General features: G+C 34.2%; 1 protein-coding gene across 6 annotated transcripts in view; it reads left to right on the forward strand.

Moving 5' to 3' along the window:
* The window catches only part of LOC109422270 (uncharacterized), a 106,349-nt gene that overhangs the window by 75,952 nt on the left and 9,579 nt on the right, over positions 1 to 20,818 (forward strand). For 3 of the 6 annotated variants that reach the window (XM_062852952.1, XM_062852953.1, XM_062852951.1), the window contains 9 exons: positions 4,299 to 4,445; positions 4,565 to 6,323; positions 17,308 to 17,673; positions 17,799 to 17,946; positions 18,010 to 18,384; positions 18,446 to 18,769; positions 18,824 to 19,010; positions 19,077 to 19,242; positions 19,351 to 19,474. In XM_062852952.1, the coding sequence (XP_062708936.1) occupies positions 4,330 to 4,445; positions 4,565 to 6,323; positions 17,308 to 17,673; positions 17,799 to 17,946; positions 18,010 to 18,384; positions 18,446 to 18,769; positions 18,824 to 19,010; positions 19,077 to 19,242; positions 19,351 to 19,474 (3,565 nt within the window). In that variant the 5' untranslated portion in view covers positions 4,299 to 4,329. Of the gene's footprint in view, positions 1 to 3,636; positions 3,776 to 4,140; positions 4,446 to 4,564; positions 6,324 to 17,307; positions 17,674 to 17,798; positions 17,947 to 18,009; positions 18,385 to 18,445; positions 18,770 to 18,823; positions 19,011 to 19,076; positions 19,243 to 19,350; positions 19,475 to 20,818 lie in introns of those variants that run through there. The other 3 variants (XM_062852954.1, XM_062852950.1, XM_029852223.2) reach the window with 3 other exon arrangements.

The raw sequence follows: 20,818 nt of genomic DNA on the forward strand, positions 1-20,818 counted from the left end.
CGTTCGACGGCTAAAAATTCAGGAATTCATTTGGGTTTCATTAAGCATAGTGCCGATGCTTGACAATAGATCTGGCCACTTCCGGATATTCTGGAAAACGGTTCCAGGAAGGACCCAAAGGGGACACTTTCTTAATTTCACAGGACCCCATCGTTCGACGGCTCATCTCCTGGGAAAGTCTCAAGAGGAACACCGGAACGAATCACATAAAATCTTCAAGGGGAATCCCAAAATAAAATCTGAGTGGAATTCCCCGACAACTTCTAAGATTTATCTCGATAAAAATTCTTATAGAGATTTCGTAATAAATTCTGGTAGAAATCCTACGAAAATGTCTTTGAGAAAAACGCAGGACGAACTCCAAGAAAATCCCGCAAAGGGCTCAGGGAGCAATACTAGGAAGAAATTCTGGGATGGAATTATGTACCATCCCCGTGAAAAACTCCAGGAGACATCGGTCGAAATTCAGGAATCCTGGAAAACATGCTAGAACTGGAAGGAATTCAGAAGAATATCTATTTGAGACAAAATCAAAAGGAAAACCTATCTGGGACAGAATCAAAAAGGAATACCAGGAAAAATGGCGAGTAAAATACGGAAGGAAACTTGTGAGAAACCCTGAGAGACCAGGAGGTATTTCTTAAGCAGTTCAGAGAGAAAGAAACCCTGATTGAATTTCTGAAAAACATCCTTGTAGCGGAATTTTTAGATGGATTTTTACTTCCAGGTGCATCCACGTGGAATTTGCATCAAAATGGAAATATGTGGTAGCTCTAGGAGCTCTTCTTGTGTTCCACGGTTATCCAGATTCATTTTTGATGTAGCTTGCTTTCCGGATAATCATTCAATGACATTTTCAACGTCTTCAAGGAACAACAAGCTACCTGCAGCATTGCGGGAAAAATGTTTGTTTTGACTGTTTGTTCTTACTACAAACATGTAGCAAAAGCTCATCTTCGAAAGAAGAAAATACTACATACTCGAAAACTTTTTTATTCATTCCAACAATTCAATAATTTCTATGAACTCTTCTTTTGAGTAGATCTGCAAGTAGTAAAGTTCGCTACTTTTTATTCATACGACCAATGTTTTTATCGGAGTAAAATTTCTCTGAGTACTCACAATATTCACTGAGTATTCCAGGGTTTTCCCTGTTAAATAAAATTCCCTAAGGATTCTCGGTTTTCCAGGTTTTTCCAGGTAGTAGCCACCCTGCGTATTGCAATTCCTTGAACCGCTTTGCTGAAATCCCCATGAAACTTCCGTGAAATTCATCTGCGATCCTCTCAAGTTTTCTTAAAGCCTCAGAGCCCTCCTCAAATTCCCTGAAACGCATTAAAACACCTTGAAACGCTTTGAAATGCCTCTAAAACCCCATGAAACCTCCGTGAAATTCACCTGAGAGCCTCTGAAGCCCCCTAAAACCTCTTTGAAACCGCCTAATATGCTCTGAAACGTATTGAAACGCCTTGAAACCTCTGTAGCCACTTAGCTTTTACAAACTTCTTGTGCGATGTAATTATCTTAGATCAATTTTGCAGTCAAGTATAAAGACACTCGAAAATTCAAAATAACAAGGATTCTATAAGCATCCTAAACCCCTGAACAAACGATTAAGGTCGATTCAATTCCACTGAACACATTTCCTCGCTCCTCCTACCATGGTTCAAGTTGAATTTCATGGAAATAAATTCACTACAAAACTATTGCATGAAGCTTGAGCATTATGTCACATTGGAGTTACTTGTTATAATCTGGTAGAAAGAAACCTCTCACCTATATATTTCACAAGCACAAATCTAACAATTTCATAGCTGCATTTCGAGAGTGACATTGTCCAGTATGAGCCAAACAGCCACTACTGGTGTAGATATTACCAGCTGGCTAGATGCAAAACTTTCCAGCCTGGTATACGATTTCCAATAGCTGTCAACGGACGGTGCAAAAATTCGGACGTAATTGAATTTCCTTGTAATCGATGGCAGTAAGGTTTTTCCTTGCATGACTTACCGCAGAAACATCGTTCGGCATTGGGCTTCAATATTTCGCCATGCCCCGCTCGTTAGCCGGCAAAACAGGGACGAACAGCGGGTGTGTCGTCGTCGTCGTCGTCTTGTCTCCAAGTAGCATCCTTCAACAGTTGCTCTGCCCGGTTCGGTCGGTGGTGGCTTGCATGTTGTTGGCAAACATGTACTACTGACTGGCGCAGCATTGGGCTCATTTCCATAAATATATGTAAACGGTATCTGTTTGTATGCTGGGGTACACTCGGCGATATCTGCCATGGATGCTGTGCGCCACCGGCAAGAACTAAATCATGGTAAGAAGCTACGTTATCCCTCTTTGTTGCGCTATCCTTCTTTCAGCGAGTAAATTCAAGTGACTGGAAACTGAATCTTACTGGAAATAGCGAGGAAAAGGAACTGGCACGCATATTGTATATTCGACTAGTATCCTACATTTCGTTTTTTTTTTCATTGCACAACAACTGTGGTATATTGATGTGTCACATGAGTTTATAGGCACGACCGCTACCTTTTGGTTGATTAATCTATAAAGTCCTAAATGCACAGCAAATATGTCAAATATTTTAACATATCTTTCTAAACGACACCGTGACGATAAACGGTTCGGCTGAAATGTTATCGAATAAAAGTTGTGCTAAATTTACGAAAACTGCCGCAGTGCAATGATGCAATCAAATAATATTCGAAAATTTGATATGTAAAATGTCTTTCCTGTTCAATGAAAGCCAACGATTTCAGATTCCTAAGTAAACATTCTTTCAAAGCTATGATAGAAGTTCTGTCAATGTCAAATGTCAATGAGAAAATTAAGGAATTCGTCATGTAAACTTCCAATCATGTAAATTTACATACTATGGAAATATGTGCTATAATTCATGCAATCACAATGACTTATGGAATATACAATTCAGTGGAATCATTTGTTATTATTATTATTTCAATAATGTGGAACGCGCTCACCAATAAGTATTTATCCTTGTGACAAGCGACATTTGTCACCACCTGGCATCGCTGGACGCCGGAGTCCACAGGATTCTAACACTCCTGTGGAGCTAATTGTTTTTCTTCTTCCACTTACACGTGAAAGAACGAGCCTGTGGAACTCTATATGAAGAACAGCCTTCAATTAGGTGTCTTGTAATAAACACTCGTGAAAACAAACATGTAAGAAATTCTTCTTACATCAGCGGAACATTCCTTTGAAAGAAAGAAAAACTAAGCCGTAGCACTATCAATCAATATGGCGAAAAAGATGAAAGGATTTTGCAGCTATAGTGATGATGTATTGTTACCGTATCTTCAAGGCACATGAGTGCGCAATTTGTTAGGATTCTTTCACACTTATGGCCCAAGATATTCCCTTCGCGACCTAATGCAATATAGCTGATATCACCGCGCTCTCGCCCGGCGTCGTCGAGTGATATCATGATGCTGAGTGGCTCCCCCATACACACATTAGCATCTGTAATGACTGCACAATGAAAGTCATTCTCGGTCGGTGCGATCTAGTCACCACAATTGCGTTACAATCAGCTGGCGTCGATACATAAGAAGGTACATACCTACATACGATATGCACGATATTGTTGTTGCCTGTCTGCCTCGTGGCGAACGGCTTCCTTGTTTTGGTGCTAGGTTCTCGAAATTCTGTGGAGACGCGTGGTACCCAAAGGTGGTTCTCAAACTTCTGGTGGCGTTTACTTTAGAATAATCCGGAAAAATCATGCGGTGTACCATATCTCATTGAGGTAGGGAAGTTTCGATATGTCGAATTTGTCCAATGCCGTTTGGTTTTATTAATGGCATAAGCAAGAAACGGTACAGATGTGTACAATCAGACGTGCTATCACCGGATTTCCAGTGGAGCACTAAGAGTGATCGGCAGTATTTTGATGAGATTTATATCTGCGAGATTAAACCCTACTAAGTTTATCTTTCTCCTTTATTCTAAGCTATCAAAATAAGCTGTGATTGCATTGATCTAGGGTGACCCAGGTGACCACCGCCTAGTATTCACTGGTCAACGCGTGAACAGTTATGTAAGACATCATAATGGAGACGCATGGTTTTTCAGTATCGCAATCGGAGGAATAAATGTTTAGAACAGATATAATGAACAAAATTGAAGCTGATTCGAACCAATTGAGAAACTCTGCTGCACATGCTGTACTTCGAAAGCAAGATGCCTTACATCGCAATCCCCAACTCTAATCAAATTATATATGAGCTTTTTTTGCTAACACAGTGTTCCCTCTCTTCTTTCCTTTCCAGACGAGCTGTGATTCCCATTTCTATAATCGACATGGCAGCGTCATTTGCAAACTGTTCCTACGGGCCGGAGGCGAACGTTGGCGACGCGACATCCTTTAATTACACAGACTGCAGCGGAACCAGCGGATTGGACGAACGTGAAAAACGGTAAGCGATGATGATCATTGAAGCGAATGGGTTCCAATGGATATGGTAATTTCCATTGGTGGTCAATTTGTTTGCAGCTCATGAATGTCAATTGTTTTCCCTCTGTTTTCGCGTTACAGGACGACACGTACTGGCAGTTTGACAAATCACTCGCTGTTGGATTTGCTGGAAAAACATAATCGATACGAGGGAATCAATTTAACGCCGCCGCCAAAAAGCTCCAGCAGCGGTCGGCGGCATTCGTCGGATTCGTTTCCCATGATAGAGGATGAAAACTATCAGATCCCACAGCGTCAAATCAAGAAACCCCCTGGATTGCAACTAGTTCCTCCTCCAGTGCCAAAACGAACCTTTCAGGGCAAGTTCACCCAAAGGCAGTCAGAATCGTTCGATAGTCAGAGTCACGCTTCGAGTGGAAGGCTAGATAGCTACCACCAGCAACAGTCAAAAAGTTACGCTCAATACCGCCCGGACCGAATCTGTCAGTCAGCTTTCGAAGAGCAAACTTTTGGATTTTTTGCACCAAGCAAACCAAAAACTATCGGTTCCTGCCACACTAGTTTAAGCACGACGAGTTTCGATGACATCGGCGACACGGATGATTACGTGATTTTTAACAAGAAAATGTCCTCAATAGAATCCAATCGGTCATCCAGTGATTCCAATAAATCTCAAACCACAATTGACACTGGATACGTGTCAGCCAATGAGAATGATAGATCCATATTTACAACGGCAAGCTCAACCAAGGGCACCTTTCGAAGTCGTTTCTCCTCAGAAGATACCCAATCATCGTTGGATAGCTTTCTGTCATCTGAACTGCACCGGACTGATACAATCGATTCACTGCAAATGAACGATTCGCCCTTTAGTTTAAAAAAGAATATTTTCAATTTTGACGTCAAAAGTGGTCAATTAAGAACTTCTACTTCGATGTCCCCAAACTCGAACGATGAGAAAATGGACAACAGTTCACCGCGCAGCATCGAAAGCAAGAGTGCTCGCCGATTGCCAATGGTTCCAACGCGGAAACAATCTAACGTTCCACCGAAAATCCCTCCACCCACTCGAATAACACCTCCCGCTTTGCCCTCACGTTCCCAGCAAGCATTCGAATCGCGCCAACTGCAAAAGCGGCAACATCAGCAGCAACAGCAACAACAACAGCAGCAGCTGAACAATGCTCAATTCAACCACAAAACGAGTTTGGACAACGTCCAAGAGCTTTACAGTCGCCCAACTGGCTTCCGGCGCAACATGCACAAGCCTCCACCACTGAATCAAGTACATCATTCAAAAGTCAACCAACGGCAGGACTCCAACATATCAAGCGACAGTTTTTCGGCTTCTTTCAGCCCGGGCTACAGTAATAAAAATATGGAAGCACCCCTGTTGCAACACACCTCCAAAATGAACCGTTCGACGATGCGAAGCCACCAGCACAAGCAGCTGCTACATCAACAGCAACAACAGCACCAGCAGTCCAACCCAAATACGTCCCTCGGTACCCCCGTACAGGATGGCACCAAACAGCAACCAGCCACGCAGCAGGACAGCCTCAACCCGGCAACCGTGCGATCCGTTCCACCGCGAGTCACCATGCGGCAAGATTCCAGCATATCGAGCGACAGCTTCAGTCAGACGTCGAGTCCCGGTTACAATTCGAAAATCATGGAAGCACCGCTCCTATCGCATGCCGCCAAAATGCCCAAAGTATCGAAACCGATTGCGGTGCGCAACTTGGAGGAAGATATTGCCAAAGACTGTGCCGGGGACCAGAACGGATCGTCGGTCATCATCAAAAGTGCATCAACGCCGGCCAGCTTGCAAACGATTGTGCGACTGTCCAATGGGTCGAATGTGTCGCTGCAGGGAAAGGTAAGTTTATGATGGTATTTGTTATTGGGGATGATGATGGGATTATTGGAGAAACATATCCAGTTATGGATTTACAAAAAGTATTGTAAAAAAGTGTTCAGCATCAAAGAATATTTTTGATATATTATATTATCATTGATGTATGAACAAAAAGTTTCATAAACATTCAATTTACCAGAAAACTCTGGTGGGACTGTTATACCGATAAATCTAGCAATTTTCGGGATTTTATCGGCATAAGCTGTCCCATGTCATGTGAGATGTTCAGCAGAAGCTGTCCAATGTTGTTATTTTCATCATTAACTGTCTCATGTCGAGTTTTGCAGCATAAGCTGTCCCATGTCGAATTTTACAAATGATATCAGGATTTCCGGAAAATGTTCAGGATTTCCTCAGAGATGCTCGGACAGCATTTTATGCGTATAAATTGAACATGGGATAGCTCTTGAGAAAAATTAAATGAACATGGGACTGCTTTTGCTGCAAAATGGAACATGGGACAAACTGACTTGATGTTGTTTTCATGGAGTTTCTGAACAAAGTATACTAACTGAGAGTAGGGTCTTGTACCATTTGGGCAGGTGTACCTATTTTGGGCACTTGCCGCTATAACTTAGTCAATTTCAAACCGATTGATTTGAATTTTTGTACAGAGTTAGATACTGTACGTGCCTAACTCTATACAAAATTCAAATCAATCGGTTTGAAATTGACTTAGTTATAGCGGCAAGTGCCCAAAATAGGTACACCTACCCAAATGGCACAAGACCCTAGATTCTGGAAGTATACGCAAAAATAAACCTTTTGATTATAAAAAGTCAAAATCGTCAAAAAGCAACATGCGACAACTATGCTGCACACGGCAGCGTAATATTTATATGACGTGTGTGTTACCGTATGCGTGATAATGTTTGCACCATCGTTAAATAAAATTCCAGTTTTACTTGTGAAGACAATGTATTGGTTTTATTTGCAGGCATTTTAGCTATAACTCATATCATAGTAGGCTGTGAATAAAAAGTGTTGATTTTCTTAGTTTAACACTTGCATAATGACTAAGTGGCAACCTAGCTCGTGATTTGTCCACGCGCAAATGTCGAAAAGTATCCGTGGTAGTGTCAAAGTCATGATCAACAATTTTTGAATTTATTTTTTTATTTTGACATTGCCTAATGGTGTAGACATTGACACACAAACAAAAGTTATAATAACTATTGATTCTGGAATTTGGTACGGATCGATAGTTTTTCAAAAATCGAAAAAAACGGAGGTTGCGTTCGGGCAAATTCAAGACTTTCTTATATGGCGCTACTCGTAGCTCCTGAATGCCATTGGTAATAATGTAAGTTTTTTTTCTGTGGTCGAAGGATCATAAAGGCCACCGTAATTTTTCTTTTCGATCTGCCATGCCGTTAAGTCGCTGATTTCGCGTTTCTTTGCCATTTTTCTCATTGAGCACATATAATTCACCCAAACCTTATTTTTGGTGGCAGCGATAGCTTTCTTAATCCATGTTAACCTTGGACGACCAGTGGACACCTTCAGGAATAGTTGCCCTTGCTTTTTTTCGGACTAAGACTGTTTTACGATTCTCCTGAACACTCCTGAAACGTCTTTTTTAACATTTGCGCGTGGACAAGTCCCGACTACCGCTGCAACCCCTTCATGGTGCTAATTTTAAACTTAAGAAATCGGATTTTTTTACACGCAACCAACTGTGATATGAGTTAGAGCTTACGTACCGTCAAGGCGCCATTCACCGTGGGGGCTCCATTCACCGTGTGCCTTCGAATATTTTTTCATTATTTCCATATTATGATTGAATGATATGACAATTTCCCTTTAATTTCACCAATACAACACTAATGTATTGTTACCATGTCAAAACGCTCATTAGAAACATTTAAAAGTATCATTTTGACACTAAAGTGTGTTTACATGAAGCGGGTTTCTGCTCGTTCACTGCATTCGTAGTGAAAAAACGAAAACTGCGCTAAGGTGATTTAAGCGATAAACTAAATGTAGTAACGTTTTTATTCCACTAAGAAGCAATTAAATTCACTTATCAGGTATGTATTTTGCATTACCGAAGTAAGTTTAACAAGAAAGTACGATTACTCGTACTTTTTAATTGAAACAAAAAGGCACGGTAAATGGGTACCCTAAAAATCAATGGTCTCCATTCACCGTGCCCCATATTGTCCCATATATCTAGAAAAAATCGAAAATTTGAACATTCGTTTTTCTTATAAAATCTTGCAAGTTATTACTTGAAATGAATTTAAACGAAGAAAATTACATTGGCTGAGTTGTTTTGATCATTTTTAAACAAAGTAGAATAAAATTTTTCATACACGGTGAATGGGTCCCTACTACCACGGTGAAAGGTGACCTACCACGGAATTAGGCGACCCTACTACCCTTTACTAATTGTACTATATCACCAAATTTTGTGAAAAATTTTCTACTTCTGTGGATATTGCTTTAATTTTAACCTATAATGAAGGCAATTAAAAGCGGCACCAACAATGTTTATAAGACTGGTGTCAAATGACAGCCCTTATTTGCCCCGAATCCTCTTAGATCCACGGTGAATGGTGCCTTGACGGTACATGCAATAAAAACCAAGACATTGTGTGTACAGGTGATATGGGTACCTTATTTGTACGATGGTGCAAACATTATCACGCATACGGTACTTGGGGCACGATGTTGAAAATCAGTGTATAGAGCTCATTTTACTCCGCTTTATCTCACCAGTTTGGGAAGAGCCTCATTTATTCCTGATTGGAGTGCAAAACAAATGATTTATTTAACTTGTATTTGTGTAAAAATAAATCCGCAGCATCGTATGGAGTTCGTTTGGTTCACCGGAATATTTCTAAATAACCCCGATGCCCCTATTTCTTTGAAATTTTCACATGTATCTCCGCCCAAAGTGGAACGCAAGCCTTAGGTAAAATTGCCTTGAATACAAGCTTCCTGAAATATCACACAGCTTTCAAAACTGAGATATACCTAGCTGTTTTATCCCAATATCCTCTACTTCTTTTAATATTCCTCACGCATTTCTGCTCGGATTGTAATGGTTTCGATACAGTAGAACTATTCGTAAGTGAAACTGCATGGGGAATCGAATGAGAGTGGTTTGGATCGCCGCATATGGTGTACTTAAATAGTGCCCATTTTATCCCAATTCTCCTTCAATATTTGAATATTTCACTGTTACTCCTGTTCGTAGTGTAATATGGTGGGTAAACATTTTCTTTCCTAAGCTAAAATAAATACTCGGAGAATAGAATGAGAATGGTTTGGATCACCGAACGGTTCTCTGAACTGCAATACTGCCACCTTTTCTTGATTCCCCTTGAATATTTGAATATCCTGCTCAGATTGTACATTCCAAACAGGGTGATTTAATGTGGTTTGAGTAGTTTATTTCAAAGGAAAGTGCATACTTTCAGGCGTCTATAAGTTAATTTAAACATTTAAATGTAGGGTGGGTCGGGGCAAGATGGGTCACCTAAGGATGGATCACCATAACTTTGTAAATACAAATCGTATTGGTTTGTATTCTTCCGCTACTCTTTAATACACTAGTTAGCTATACTAAAAGTGGATAAAAGGTTCATTAAATACAAAATATGATGATACGCTGCAAATTTTGTTTACTGGTATTCAGCAAACTTTGCTAATTTTTTTTGTGCTGATTTCATTCAGCAATGCGAATTTACTGAATATCAGCAATTATTTTTCAACTTGCTGAACCATCCAGCAAATTTTGACAGTTGATCAGCAACGTTGTGCTGAAATTCAGCAAAAATTTTGCTGAAATTCAGCAATTTACTTTGCTGATTTTTTTTTGTGCTGGAAGCGTTTCAAAAAAATTGGTGTTTAAACAAGCAGTTTTAGAAAGTGATCGATTTTGTGCCGTGAAAAAAATGCGGGGCAACATGGGTCACCTTTTAAGTAATTCACATTTTCTCAACGAAAAACGTCAAAATATAAGATTTGTTCCGCATTCATATATGCTCCATATCCATACTGAGTAAACATTTTAAAAGAGCTATTAGTAAACATTTTATAAATTTGTTTGGAATATAAAAAACTTTACGATTTGAGTGGTTCCAAGGCGACTTGAAAATTGATGTTTTCACTAAAAAAAATATCATAATTTTATGTTATAATTTTGAGAATTCATCCCGCTAGATTGAAGCCATTTATGAGATAGTCTTGCAATAAAAAATAAATAACTTTTGAATGCTCCAAAAATACGTTCGAAATTGAAGGTGACCCATCTTGCTCCGCGGCCGTTTATATGGAGATCATATGGAATGTATCGCATAAGAAAAATTACTAAAAACCATTTTATTTTTTATTTCCAATGGGAGTGAATAATTTTTCAATTAATGCCCCAATCTCTCGTGTATTCATGCTGGTTATCTAACAAAATTATTAACATAATCAAAACGCCCCACCCTACTATTTAACAGTCGAAACCATTAGTTGTAAGAGTTTCGACGTGTTATTCGTGTTCAGAATAATTAAAATAAAGTCAGGTTTTTTACGCGGTTTTCATTTACGAGGTTTTTTTACGCGTTTTTTTTATTTCACGCGAATTTTTTAATTAACGCGGTTTTTTAACGCGGATTTTTTAATTTACGCGGTTTATTTTTACGCGGATTTTTGAATTAACGTGGTTTTCATTTACGTGGATTTTTAACCCTTTAAAGCCGAATTTTTTCCAAGGTTTATTAGGCTGTTACAAATGTGTATTTCACTTTTTGTCCTACCACTCTTTGGCTGGTCAAGGTGGGGGGGATAAAAATAATAACTATTTTTAGCTTAAGAAACTACTGTCACAGCCATAGACTTTTGAAAAACAATGATCCAGTACACTTAGTATTACCTGGAATATCCCAAAATTTTCTAAGAATGTCTTGTGCCTTTTAACTATCAAGTGAACATGATTGACTGCCTATACTTCGACACTTATGCGACACCTGTGAGTTGGAGCCTTAAAAACGAACCGGTTCAAACCAGTGTTGCAAAAATTCATCTCATTCATTTGAACACTGCCCAGTACGGAGGGTTAGCCTAACATTAGCCTAATGTGAGACTAACTGGCCAGCATGTTAGGCTAACTTTTTGTCTCACTTTTGCCTAATGTTAGTCTAAAATTAGACAGATATGACACACTTCTGTTAGACATGTTGCAAATTCGAAACATGTTTGTTAGTCTAACATTAGACTAACGTTAGACATGTTTTAGTATGGGCTGTTAGACGAATGTTAGGCATAGATTTTATGCTGCTTGTTTTCATTCCAGCTGTCATCCGAGCAAGAAGTGTGATTGTAGTAGTGAACTTTTATCGGCGTTCACTACTACAACCGCACTTCTGCCTCGAATGAAAGCTGGACGAAACATATTTAATAAAAAAATCGGAGCCTGTTTTAATTTTATTTTTAATTTTAATTTTAATTTTAATTTTAATTTTAATTTTAATTTTAATTTTAATTTTAATTTTAATTTTAATTTTAATTTTAATTTTAATTTTAATTTTAATTTTAATTTTAATTTTAATTTTAATTTTAATTTTAATTTTAATTTTAATTTTAATTTTAATTTTAATTTTAATTTTAATTTTAATTTTAATTTTAATTTTAATTTTAATTTTAATTTTAATTTTAATTTTAATTTTAATTTTAATTTTAATTTTAATTTTAATTTTAATTTTAATTTTAATTTTAATTTTAATTTTAATTTTAATTTTAATTTTAATTTTAATTTTAATTTTAATTTTAATTTTAATTTTAATTTTAATTTTAATTTTAATTTTAATTTTAATTTTAATTTTAATTTTAATTTTAATTTTAATTTTAATTTTAATTTTAATTTTAATTTTAATTTTAATTTTAATTTTAATTTTAATTTTAATTTTAATTTTAAGTTTAATTTTAATTTTAATTTTAATTTTAATTTTAATTTTAATTTTAATTTTAATTTTAATTTTAATTTTAATTTTAATTTTAATTTTAATTTTAATTTTAATTTTAATTTTAATTTTAATTTTAATTTTAATTTTAATTTTAATTTTAATTTTAATTTAAATTTAAATTTTAATTTTAATTTTAATTTTAATTTTAATTTTAATTTTAATTTTAATTTTAATTTTAATTTTAATTTTAATTTTAATTTTAATTTTAATTTTAATTTTAATTTTAATTTTAATTTTAATTTTAATTTTAATTTTAATTTTAATTTTAATTTTATTTTAATTTTAATTTTAATTTTAATTTTAATTTTAATTTTAATTTTAATTTTAATTTTAATTTTAATTTTAATTTTAATTTTAATTTTAATTTTAATTTTAATTTTAATTTTAATTTTAATTTTAATTTTAATTTTAATTTTAATTTTAATTTTAATTTTAATTTTAATTTTAATTTTAATTTTAATTTTAATTGTAATTTTAATTGTAATTGTAATTGTAATTGTAATTGTAATTGTAAATTTAATTTTAATTTTAATTTTAATTTTAATTTTAATTTTAATTTTAATATTAATATTTATTTTTATTTTAATTTTAACTTAAATTAAATTAAAATAACATTAAAATTAAATTAAAATTTAAATAAAGTAAATTGAAATTAAATTGCAATTGAATTAAAATTAAATTGAAATTAAATTGAAATTAAATTAAAATTAATTTCAATTAAATTAAAATTAAATTAAATTAAAATTAAATTAAAATTAAATTAAAATTAAATTAAAATTAAATTAAAATTAAATTAAAATTAAATTAAAATTAAATTAAAATTAAATTAAAATTAAATTAAAATTAAATTAAAATTAAATTAAAATTAAATTAAAATTAAATTAAAATTAAATTAAAATTAAATTAAAATTAAATTAAAATTAAATTAAAATTAAATTAAAATTAAATTAAAATTAAATTAAAATTAAATTAAAATTAAATTAAAATTAAATTAAAATTAAATTAAAATTAAATTAAAATTAAATTAAAATTAAATTAAAATTAAATTAAAATTAAATTAAAATTAAATTAAAATTAAATTAAAATTAAATTAAAATTTAATTAAAATTTAATTAAAATTAAATTAAAATTAAATTAAAATTAAATTAAAATTAAATTAAAATTAAATTAAAATTAAATTAAAATTAAATTAAAATTAAATTAAAATTAAATTAAAATTAAATTAAAATTAAATTAAAATTAAATTAAAATTAAATTAAAATTAAATTAAAATTAAATTAAAATTAAATTAAAATTAAATTAAAATTAAATTAAAATTAAATTAAAATTAAATTAAAATTAAATTAAAATTAAATTAAAATTAAATTAAAATTAAATTAAAATTAAATTAAAATTAAATTAAAATTAAATTAAAATTAAATTAAAATTAAATTAAAATTAAATTAAAATTAAATTAAAATTAAATTAAAATTAAATTAAAATTAAATTAAAATTAAATTAAAATTAAATTAAAATTAAATTAAAATTAAATTAAAATTAAATTAAAATTAAATTAAAATTAAATTAAAATTAAATTAAAATTAAATTAAAATTAAATTAAAATTAAATTAAAATTAAATTAAAATTAAATTAAAATTAAATTAAAATTAAATTAAAATTAAATTAAAATTAAATTAAAATTTAATTAAAATTAAATTAAAATTAAATTAAAATTAAATTAAAATTAAATTAAAATTAAATTAAAATTAAATTAAAATTAAATTAAAATTAAATTAAAATTAAATTAAAATTAAATTAAAATTAAATTAAAATTAAATTAAAATTAAATTAAAATTAAATTAAAATTAAATTAAAATTAAATTAAAATTAAATTAAAATTAAATTAAAATTAAATTAAAATTAAATTAAAATTAAATTAAAATTAAATTAAAATTAAATTAAAATTAAATTAAAATTAAATTAAAATTAAATTAAAATTAAATTAAAATTAAATTAAAATTAAATTAAAATTAAATTAAAATTTAATTAAAATTTAATTAAAATTTAATTAAAATTTAATTAAAATATAATTAAAATTTAATTAAAATTTAATTAAAATTTAATTAAAATTTAATTAAAATTTAATTAAAATTTAATTAAAATTTAATTAAAATTTAATTAAAATTTAATTAAAATTTAATTAAAATTTAATTAAAATTTAATTAAAATTTAATTAAAATTTAATTAAAATTTAATTAAAATTTAATTAAAATTTAATTAAAATTTAATTAAAATTTAATTAAAATTTAATTAAAATTTAATTAAAATTTAATTAAAATTTAATTAAAATTTAATTAAAATTAAATTGAAATTAAATTGAAATTAAATTAAAATTAAATTAATATTAAATTATAGTCAAATTGTGATTAAATTGAATTAAAATTTTATTAAAATTTTATTGAAATTAAATTAAAATTTGATTAAAATTTTATTAAAATTCCATCGAAATTTTAATAAAATTTAATTAAAATTAAATTTGAAGTAGAAATAAATGAAATGAAAATATAAGTGACTCACCGACACGATGAGGACAAACTTAACGGATTGGACACTGTTCTGGTGATGACTGGTACCAGCGACGGTACGACGATAACGAACCGAACTTATTGGCCAGCAGCACCGACGGGGAACTGACGGATTGGACGACGGAACGACTGAAATGGTTCTAACGCACAATTTGTTTCATTTTCTCGACCGACGAACGCGAGAGCCGCGAGCTGCCGCAATCAACAGTTTTTTTTTTTCACCGCCATTTGCTCAACTGTCAACGATGCGCGAAAAAATCGAACATTCAGCATAAATTCGGGGTTATGATTTATGCTCTCCAAAAATTTTCGATGAGCAACATGTCTAACCAATGCCTAACAGTGTCGAACGCCTAACTTCCTCCGTGCTGGGTGGCCAACAAATCTTCTCAGTCATATTTCCTTCTATTCATGTTCAAAACGATTTCATTCAATGAGAGTATATTACAGGTGGGGAAGAAGAAGAGATGGCTGTGTATTAGTAAGCAAAGAATAATGTAAACACAAATAGTGACGTCACTATTTGATACGCGTTCTTATGGGAGCTCTCTTTGCTTGTAGTAGTGACATGTTTTGTACCAGACACGGATCTCACGCACACGAAGTATCTTCTTCCCCACCTTTATTAGACTCTCATTGGATTTCATTCAATCAGAGCACCTATCAAATAAAAAAACGAATCCTTGTCAATTGAATACTTTGTCACTCGAATGAGTAGCTGGGCACGAAACACGAAACACCCTACTAAATTCCGCCAAACTGAAAAAAACATCGAATGTCGAGTCAAAGTCGGGCCAATTTTTATCGAATGTTGGGCCACTGTTGGGCCAACATCGAACAAGTATTGGGTCCATGTTCGGTTTGGTGGCCAAAATAAAAATAGGTGAATGGTAGGTTGATGATAGATTGAATGATATGTGCCTTAACTGAGGTTGGAGCTGATGTCAATTGAATGATCAGAGGTTGTTCAATTGATATGTAACTTGTAGAAATTTTGAATTACAGGCAAAAATCTTAAAATGTTGTCTTAAAATAGTTCGTTGAGTACATTTTTTAATATAAAATCAAGAAGGAAATTATTGTGTTAAAAGTTATAAATCGTGGTTTTCATTTACGCGGATTGAATTAACGCGGTTTATTTTTACGCGGTATGTATCCCCCGCGTAACAAAAAAACCTGGCCGTACGACGTTTGCCGGGACCGCTAGTTGAATATAAAAGAAATTTATAATAGGTGTTAATTTTGCTGCAATTCAAGCTGCACACCTAGAAAATATCATGTAATTTTAAATGTCCTGAACCTGACATATACATATAATAAAACTTATTTTTTCTTAGCGTCTAGCAATCGCTAAAACCTATTTGACAGATAAAACCTAGAAAAGTAAAATAATGCCATGCATGGATTCGAACACCGGATCTCCTGATCGTGAGCCACATCTCTTACCTCTCGGCTATTTCACCGAGTTAGAAGGTGGCTGATGAACGTGATACTGCTTCTACTTTTCTGGTGAAACGGATTTGTTGACATCTAACGCAACCAACCAGCACTTAAATGATGCGCGTAAAATTGAGTCAAAATTATGTTTCAGTCTTGAAAACATTTACGTTCTTTGGTGATTCCGTTTCGTGCAAATTTCAGAATTTCTAAGTGTGTGGGCAAGCTTCTTTCACATTGGAATCGGGATGTAAAATATGTTGGTTCATAACTGAAATTTGCAAAAAAAAAATCGAAAAAGAGTTGAAGATACAGTTTTGTCATGTTTAAATGAAACATGGATCTTACCATGTAGGGTAAGAAATCATAATTTGAACTAGTTAAATTGTATTCTTAATTTGAACCATTACGAATTTCATAAAAAATACATAAATTTTGGGCAAATTGTCTTGAAAAAGGTTGTAAACGGCTTTCCATTTAATTGAATCTGATAGTATTGACACTGTTTTCTTCATTGGAAATAAGCAATTAGGCGCTGTTCATAAACTACGTAGACCTAATTTTGGTCATAACAGACCGCCTTTCCCTCCCTCTTCGTAGACTTTTGTTCACACAAAAATTTGAAAATTTGTGTGGAGCGTAGATTTTGGCCAGACAACAACTTACTTGTTGAGGTTATCTAAAAAGTCATTTTAATCCTGTTAAATCCAGCCTGTTGAGATATAATAATAATAATAGGGTATTGGTTCCCTTACCTACCATTTTCATCCTACGAAAAACAAAGGATTGAAGCACTGTTTGTTTTGTTTCTTATTTTTGTATTTTTTTGTTGGAAGTGAGCACGCATGAAAACAAAAATAACGGAATCAATCGGTGCCGTGATCGCTTGTTTTAGAATTTAATGAATATGGGAGCGTGAGATTACTGATGGCACACATACCCTACTCATAATATCCATTTTCTTACTTTTTATATATCCCCCAGAAACTACAAATTTTCAAATCGCGTCGCAGTTCCGAATCATACCACTCAAAGCGAGAACGGATGAAGTTTCGTGCGTGTCAGATCGCCATCAATGCCATTCTGTTGATAGGTCTTGCTATCGGTCTGGCATCGTATCTGAGAAAAAATCCTTCTGTCACCTACGTCAACCAAACGACCATCGCCCGAACCGTTAACAACCGGCTTCCACCGATGGAAACGACAATGGCCCCCAAGGTGGATCCCAACCCGGCTCCCGGGGTGTGCCTGCCGGTAATCGTCAAGTTCTGCCAGCAGCACAAAATACCCTACAACTATACCGTGTTTCCCAACTACATCGGACACTTTGGCCAACCGGAAGCTCAAATGGTAAGTACTTGGTTGCCCCTCCCGCACAAACTCCCGCTGCCCCGAGGGGGAACTCTGCTCCAACCTACGTCACTGACTGGTTGTGTTTGTGATTGCTTGCTTCACGTTCACTCTGACTCACAAAGAGCGATGATTTCCAGGAAATTGATCTTTTTGAGGCCCTGGTAGATGTCCAATGCTACGAGCTTGTTCCACTGTTCTTATGTTCCCTGTTTGTGCCTAAATGCGGTGCCACCGGATCCACGGTGACACCCTGTAAAAGTCTGTGTGTTGGTAAGTTTGGTGGTGAAGGTCATGGTTTGGGGTGAGGTTCTAAATGGTTCTATATTTCTTTAGAAACTATGCGACGATGTAGCTTCTTTTTCGACGTTTTCGGGTTGGAGCTGCCAGATTATCTGCACTGTCAACTGTTCAGCGATTCGATTGACTCGAACCAGAATGAGTGTGTCGGCATGGCCGAGTACAAGGAGGCGAAGCAACGAGAGAGACGTCCAGTTAGCTGTTCGGGATTTTATTGTGATAAAGGCCGTTGTATACCGAGCGATTGGCGATGCGATGGCCACGTGGACTGCGCGGATCAAACTGATGAGTCTCACTGTGATGTGTGCGGGGAAAATGCAATTCACTGTGGCGAAGGACGCTGCATGGGCCAGAAGCACGTTTGCGACGGAGTGCAGGACTGCCCGTATGGGCAAGATGAGAGAAATTGCAGTAAGTTGTTTCGGGTTGGAAGGCTGTTGAACACGTCAAAATGTAGTTTCGTTTATTCCAGTTCGTCTAAGCGAACGCAATGGAGACTTGGGACGAGGAACTTTGGAAGTCTATAAAGCAAACCTGAAGCAATGGGCTCCGGCATGTGTGAAAAATTGGGATCCTGCGACTTCACCGACACTGATTTGCTCAATGCTTGGATACAGCTCAGTGAACTCCAGTCGTACAACGATGCGTGGTTCCAATCGAACACTGATCGGAACCAAAGATGCGTCGTCAATGTGGCGAATGTATCAAAAGAAAAACACTAACATGCTGAAGGAGTTCAACAGCTGCGATGTCAACTCAAGATATCCTGTAGCAGAGCTGACATGCTCGAATTTCGGTGAGTACTGCTTGCAAAACTGGTTGACTCCTAGTAATTGTGGACCATTTACAGCGTGTGGAAAGGTTCCGAACAAGAAGTATCGTAGACCCCAAACCCGAATTGTTGGTGGAAGTTACTCGAAGCCTGGTGATTGGCCATTTATTGCTGCTATTCTGGGTGGACCGGAAGAAATCTTCTACTGTGCTGGAGTTTTGATTGCTGATCAGTGGGTTCTAACAGCGTCTCATTGCATAGGAAAGTAAGTGATTTAGGAAAATTTACTATTAAAATAAGACGACTGAATCATAAACTTTTTGCCCAATAGCCATACCACGGGTAAAAGGAGTATCAGCGACTGGACCATTCAGTTGGGTATCACGAGACGCCACTCGCACGCGTACTACGGCCAGAAGGTGAAGGTCAAAATGGTGATTCCCCATCCGCAGTACAATCTAAACATCGCGCACGACAATGACATTGCACTATTCCAGGTAAGGGGACAGCACCAACCACGAAGACAGCCATAAATATTGCTTTCATAAAATTATTTGTATCACTCGTAACCCTGTATTGATTTTCCCCGATTTTCCTTTTTACAGCTTGCCACTCGGGTTGCCTTCCACGAGCATTTACTGCCGGTTTGTCTTCCACCACCGCACATCCGCGAACTGATGCCCGGAACCAACTGCACCGTTGTGGGCTGGGGCAAGCGAGAAGACAGCTGTAAGTATCTTGTTTCTTGGCATAACAGGGCATAACTACTTCTGGGTATGGACGATCAGCTATTGTTAAATAGAGTAACATTTATACTAGAATGTAAAACTTTGCTCATCTGCGTATCAACAATGTATCGCATATAGAGGAACAGCGGCCATAACGCCCATAGGGGGCAAGTTGCGCCACCCTTGTTTTAGACAAACCACGTTATTTTCGGTACTTTTTTCAACTGCAATCATTAAAATAAGAATAAAAATGCTTCTTTACATTTGAGATTACAAATTTTTACTTAAAAAATTGTACAAAAACGCCAAAACAAGATTTTTGTTACTTTTGATATAATTTTAGCTTGTCAAATTTTTGCACTTTTTTACATCATTTAAAACATTTTTTTTTTTTGCTATCCCCACAAACTATTTTGCACACTCCCATTATTTGTGTACCAAGCGGAAAAAGTATCGAATTTGACCCTTATTACTTTTTTACAAGGGTCCAAGCTTCTGAGGCATGTGTGGGGTAAAATGCCCACCCCTACTTAATTACATTAAAATAGCCATTTAGATCCAAATTCTGGCATAAATTATATGGAACACAAGTTGGAACCAAATAATAGCACATTTTTACTATAAATAAGTTCACTAATCACACATTCGTGCGTCATTTACTACAAAATGATTGATAAAACAGCTCACTATGCCGTTTATACGGAATTGACTCATAATTCCAGGTGATTCATAATTATGTAATGACTGTATACCATTCACGAACAATAGCAGTTGACAATAAAACAGGCCTGCAAGTATATGTACACAATTTGGCATTCTGGCGTTAGCTGTGACTAGTGGCGCGTTTTACTCCGCATCAAAACTAAAATTCTGAAAATCAATTTTTTTTTTTCAAATTTGAATTTTTCATTAGTAAAACATAAAACTGGTTTATGGTTCCTTCCATTTGGAAGAAAACATGTTGGTGCTCCATGTTAGTGCCAAAAAAGTGTATATTGTGAAGTATTTCGTGGTTAAAATTGGACTCTTCCTTAACGTGGGCGTCTTACCCCCAGTTCCCCTAGTAGTACGCATGCCACATAGAATAATAATCAGGTAAACAGTTAAGTTGTCCCAAAAACTACGGTGAAATTGCATAAACATGGGAGTTGATTCTAAATATGAATGACATTTTAAATATTTCTGTATTCTAGCATAACAACATAAAAACGAATATCATACAGGGGATAGACAAAATGATCGGGACAGGCAAAATTTTCACTTTTCAAAAAATGTTCAACTAGCTGTAACTTTTCGAAAAGCGCATCAAATATTCTCAAATTTTTACTGTGAGTTCATCATCAAC

This window comes from Aedes albopictus, chromosome 2, assembly GCF_035046485.1.
Source record: "Aedes albopictus strain Foshan chromosome 2, AalbF5, whole genome shotgun sequence".
NCBI lineage: Eukaryota > Metazoa > Arthropoda > Insecta > Diptera > Culicidae > Aedes > Aedes albopictus.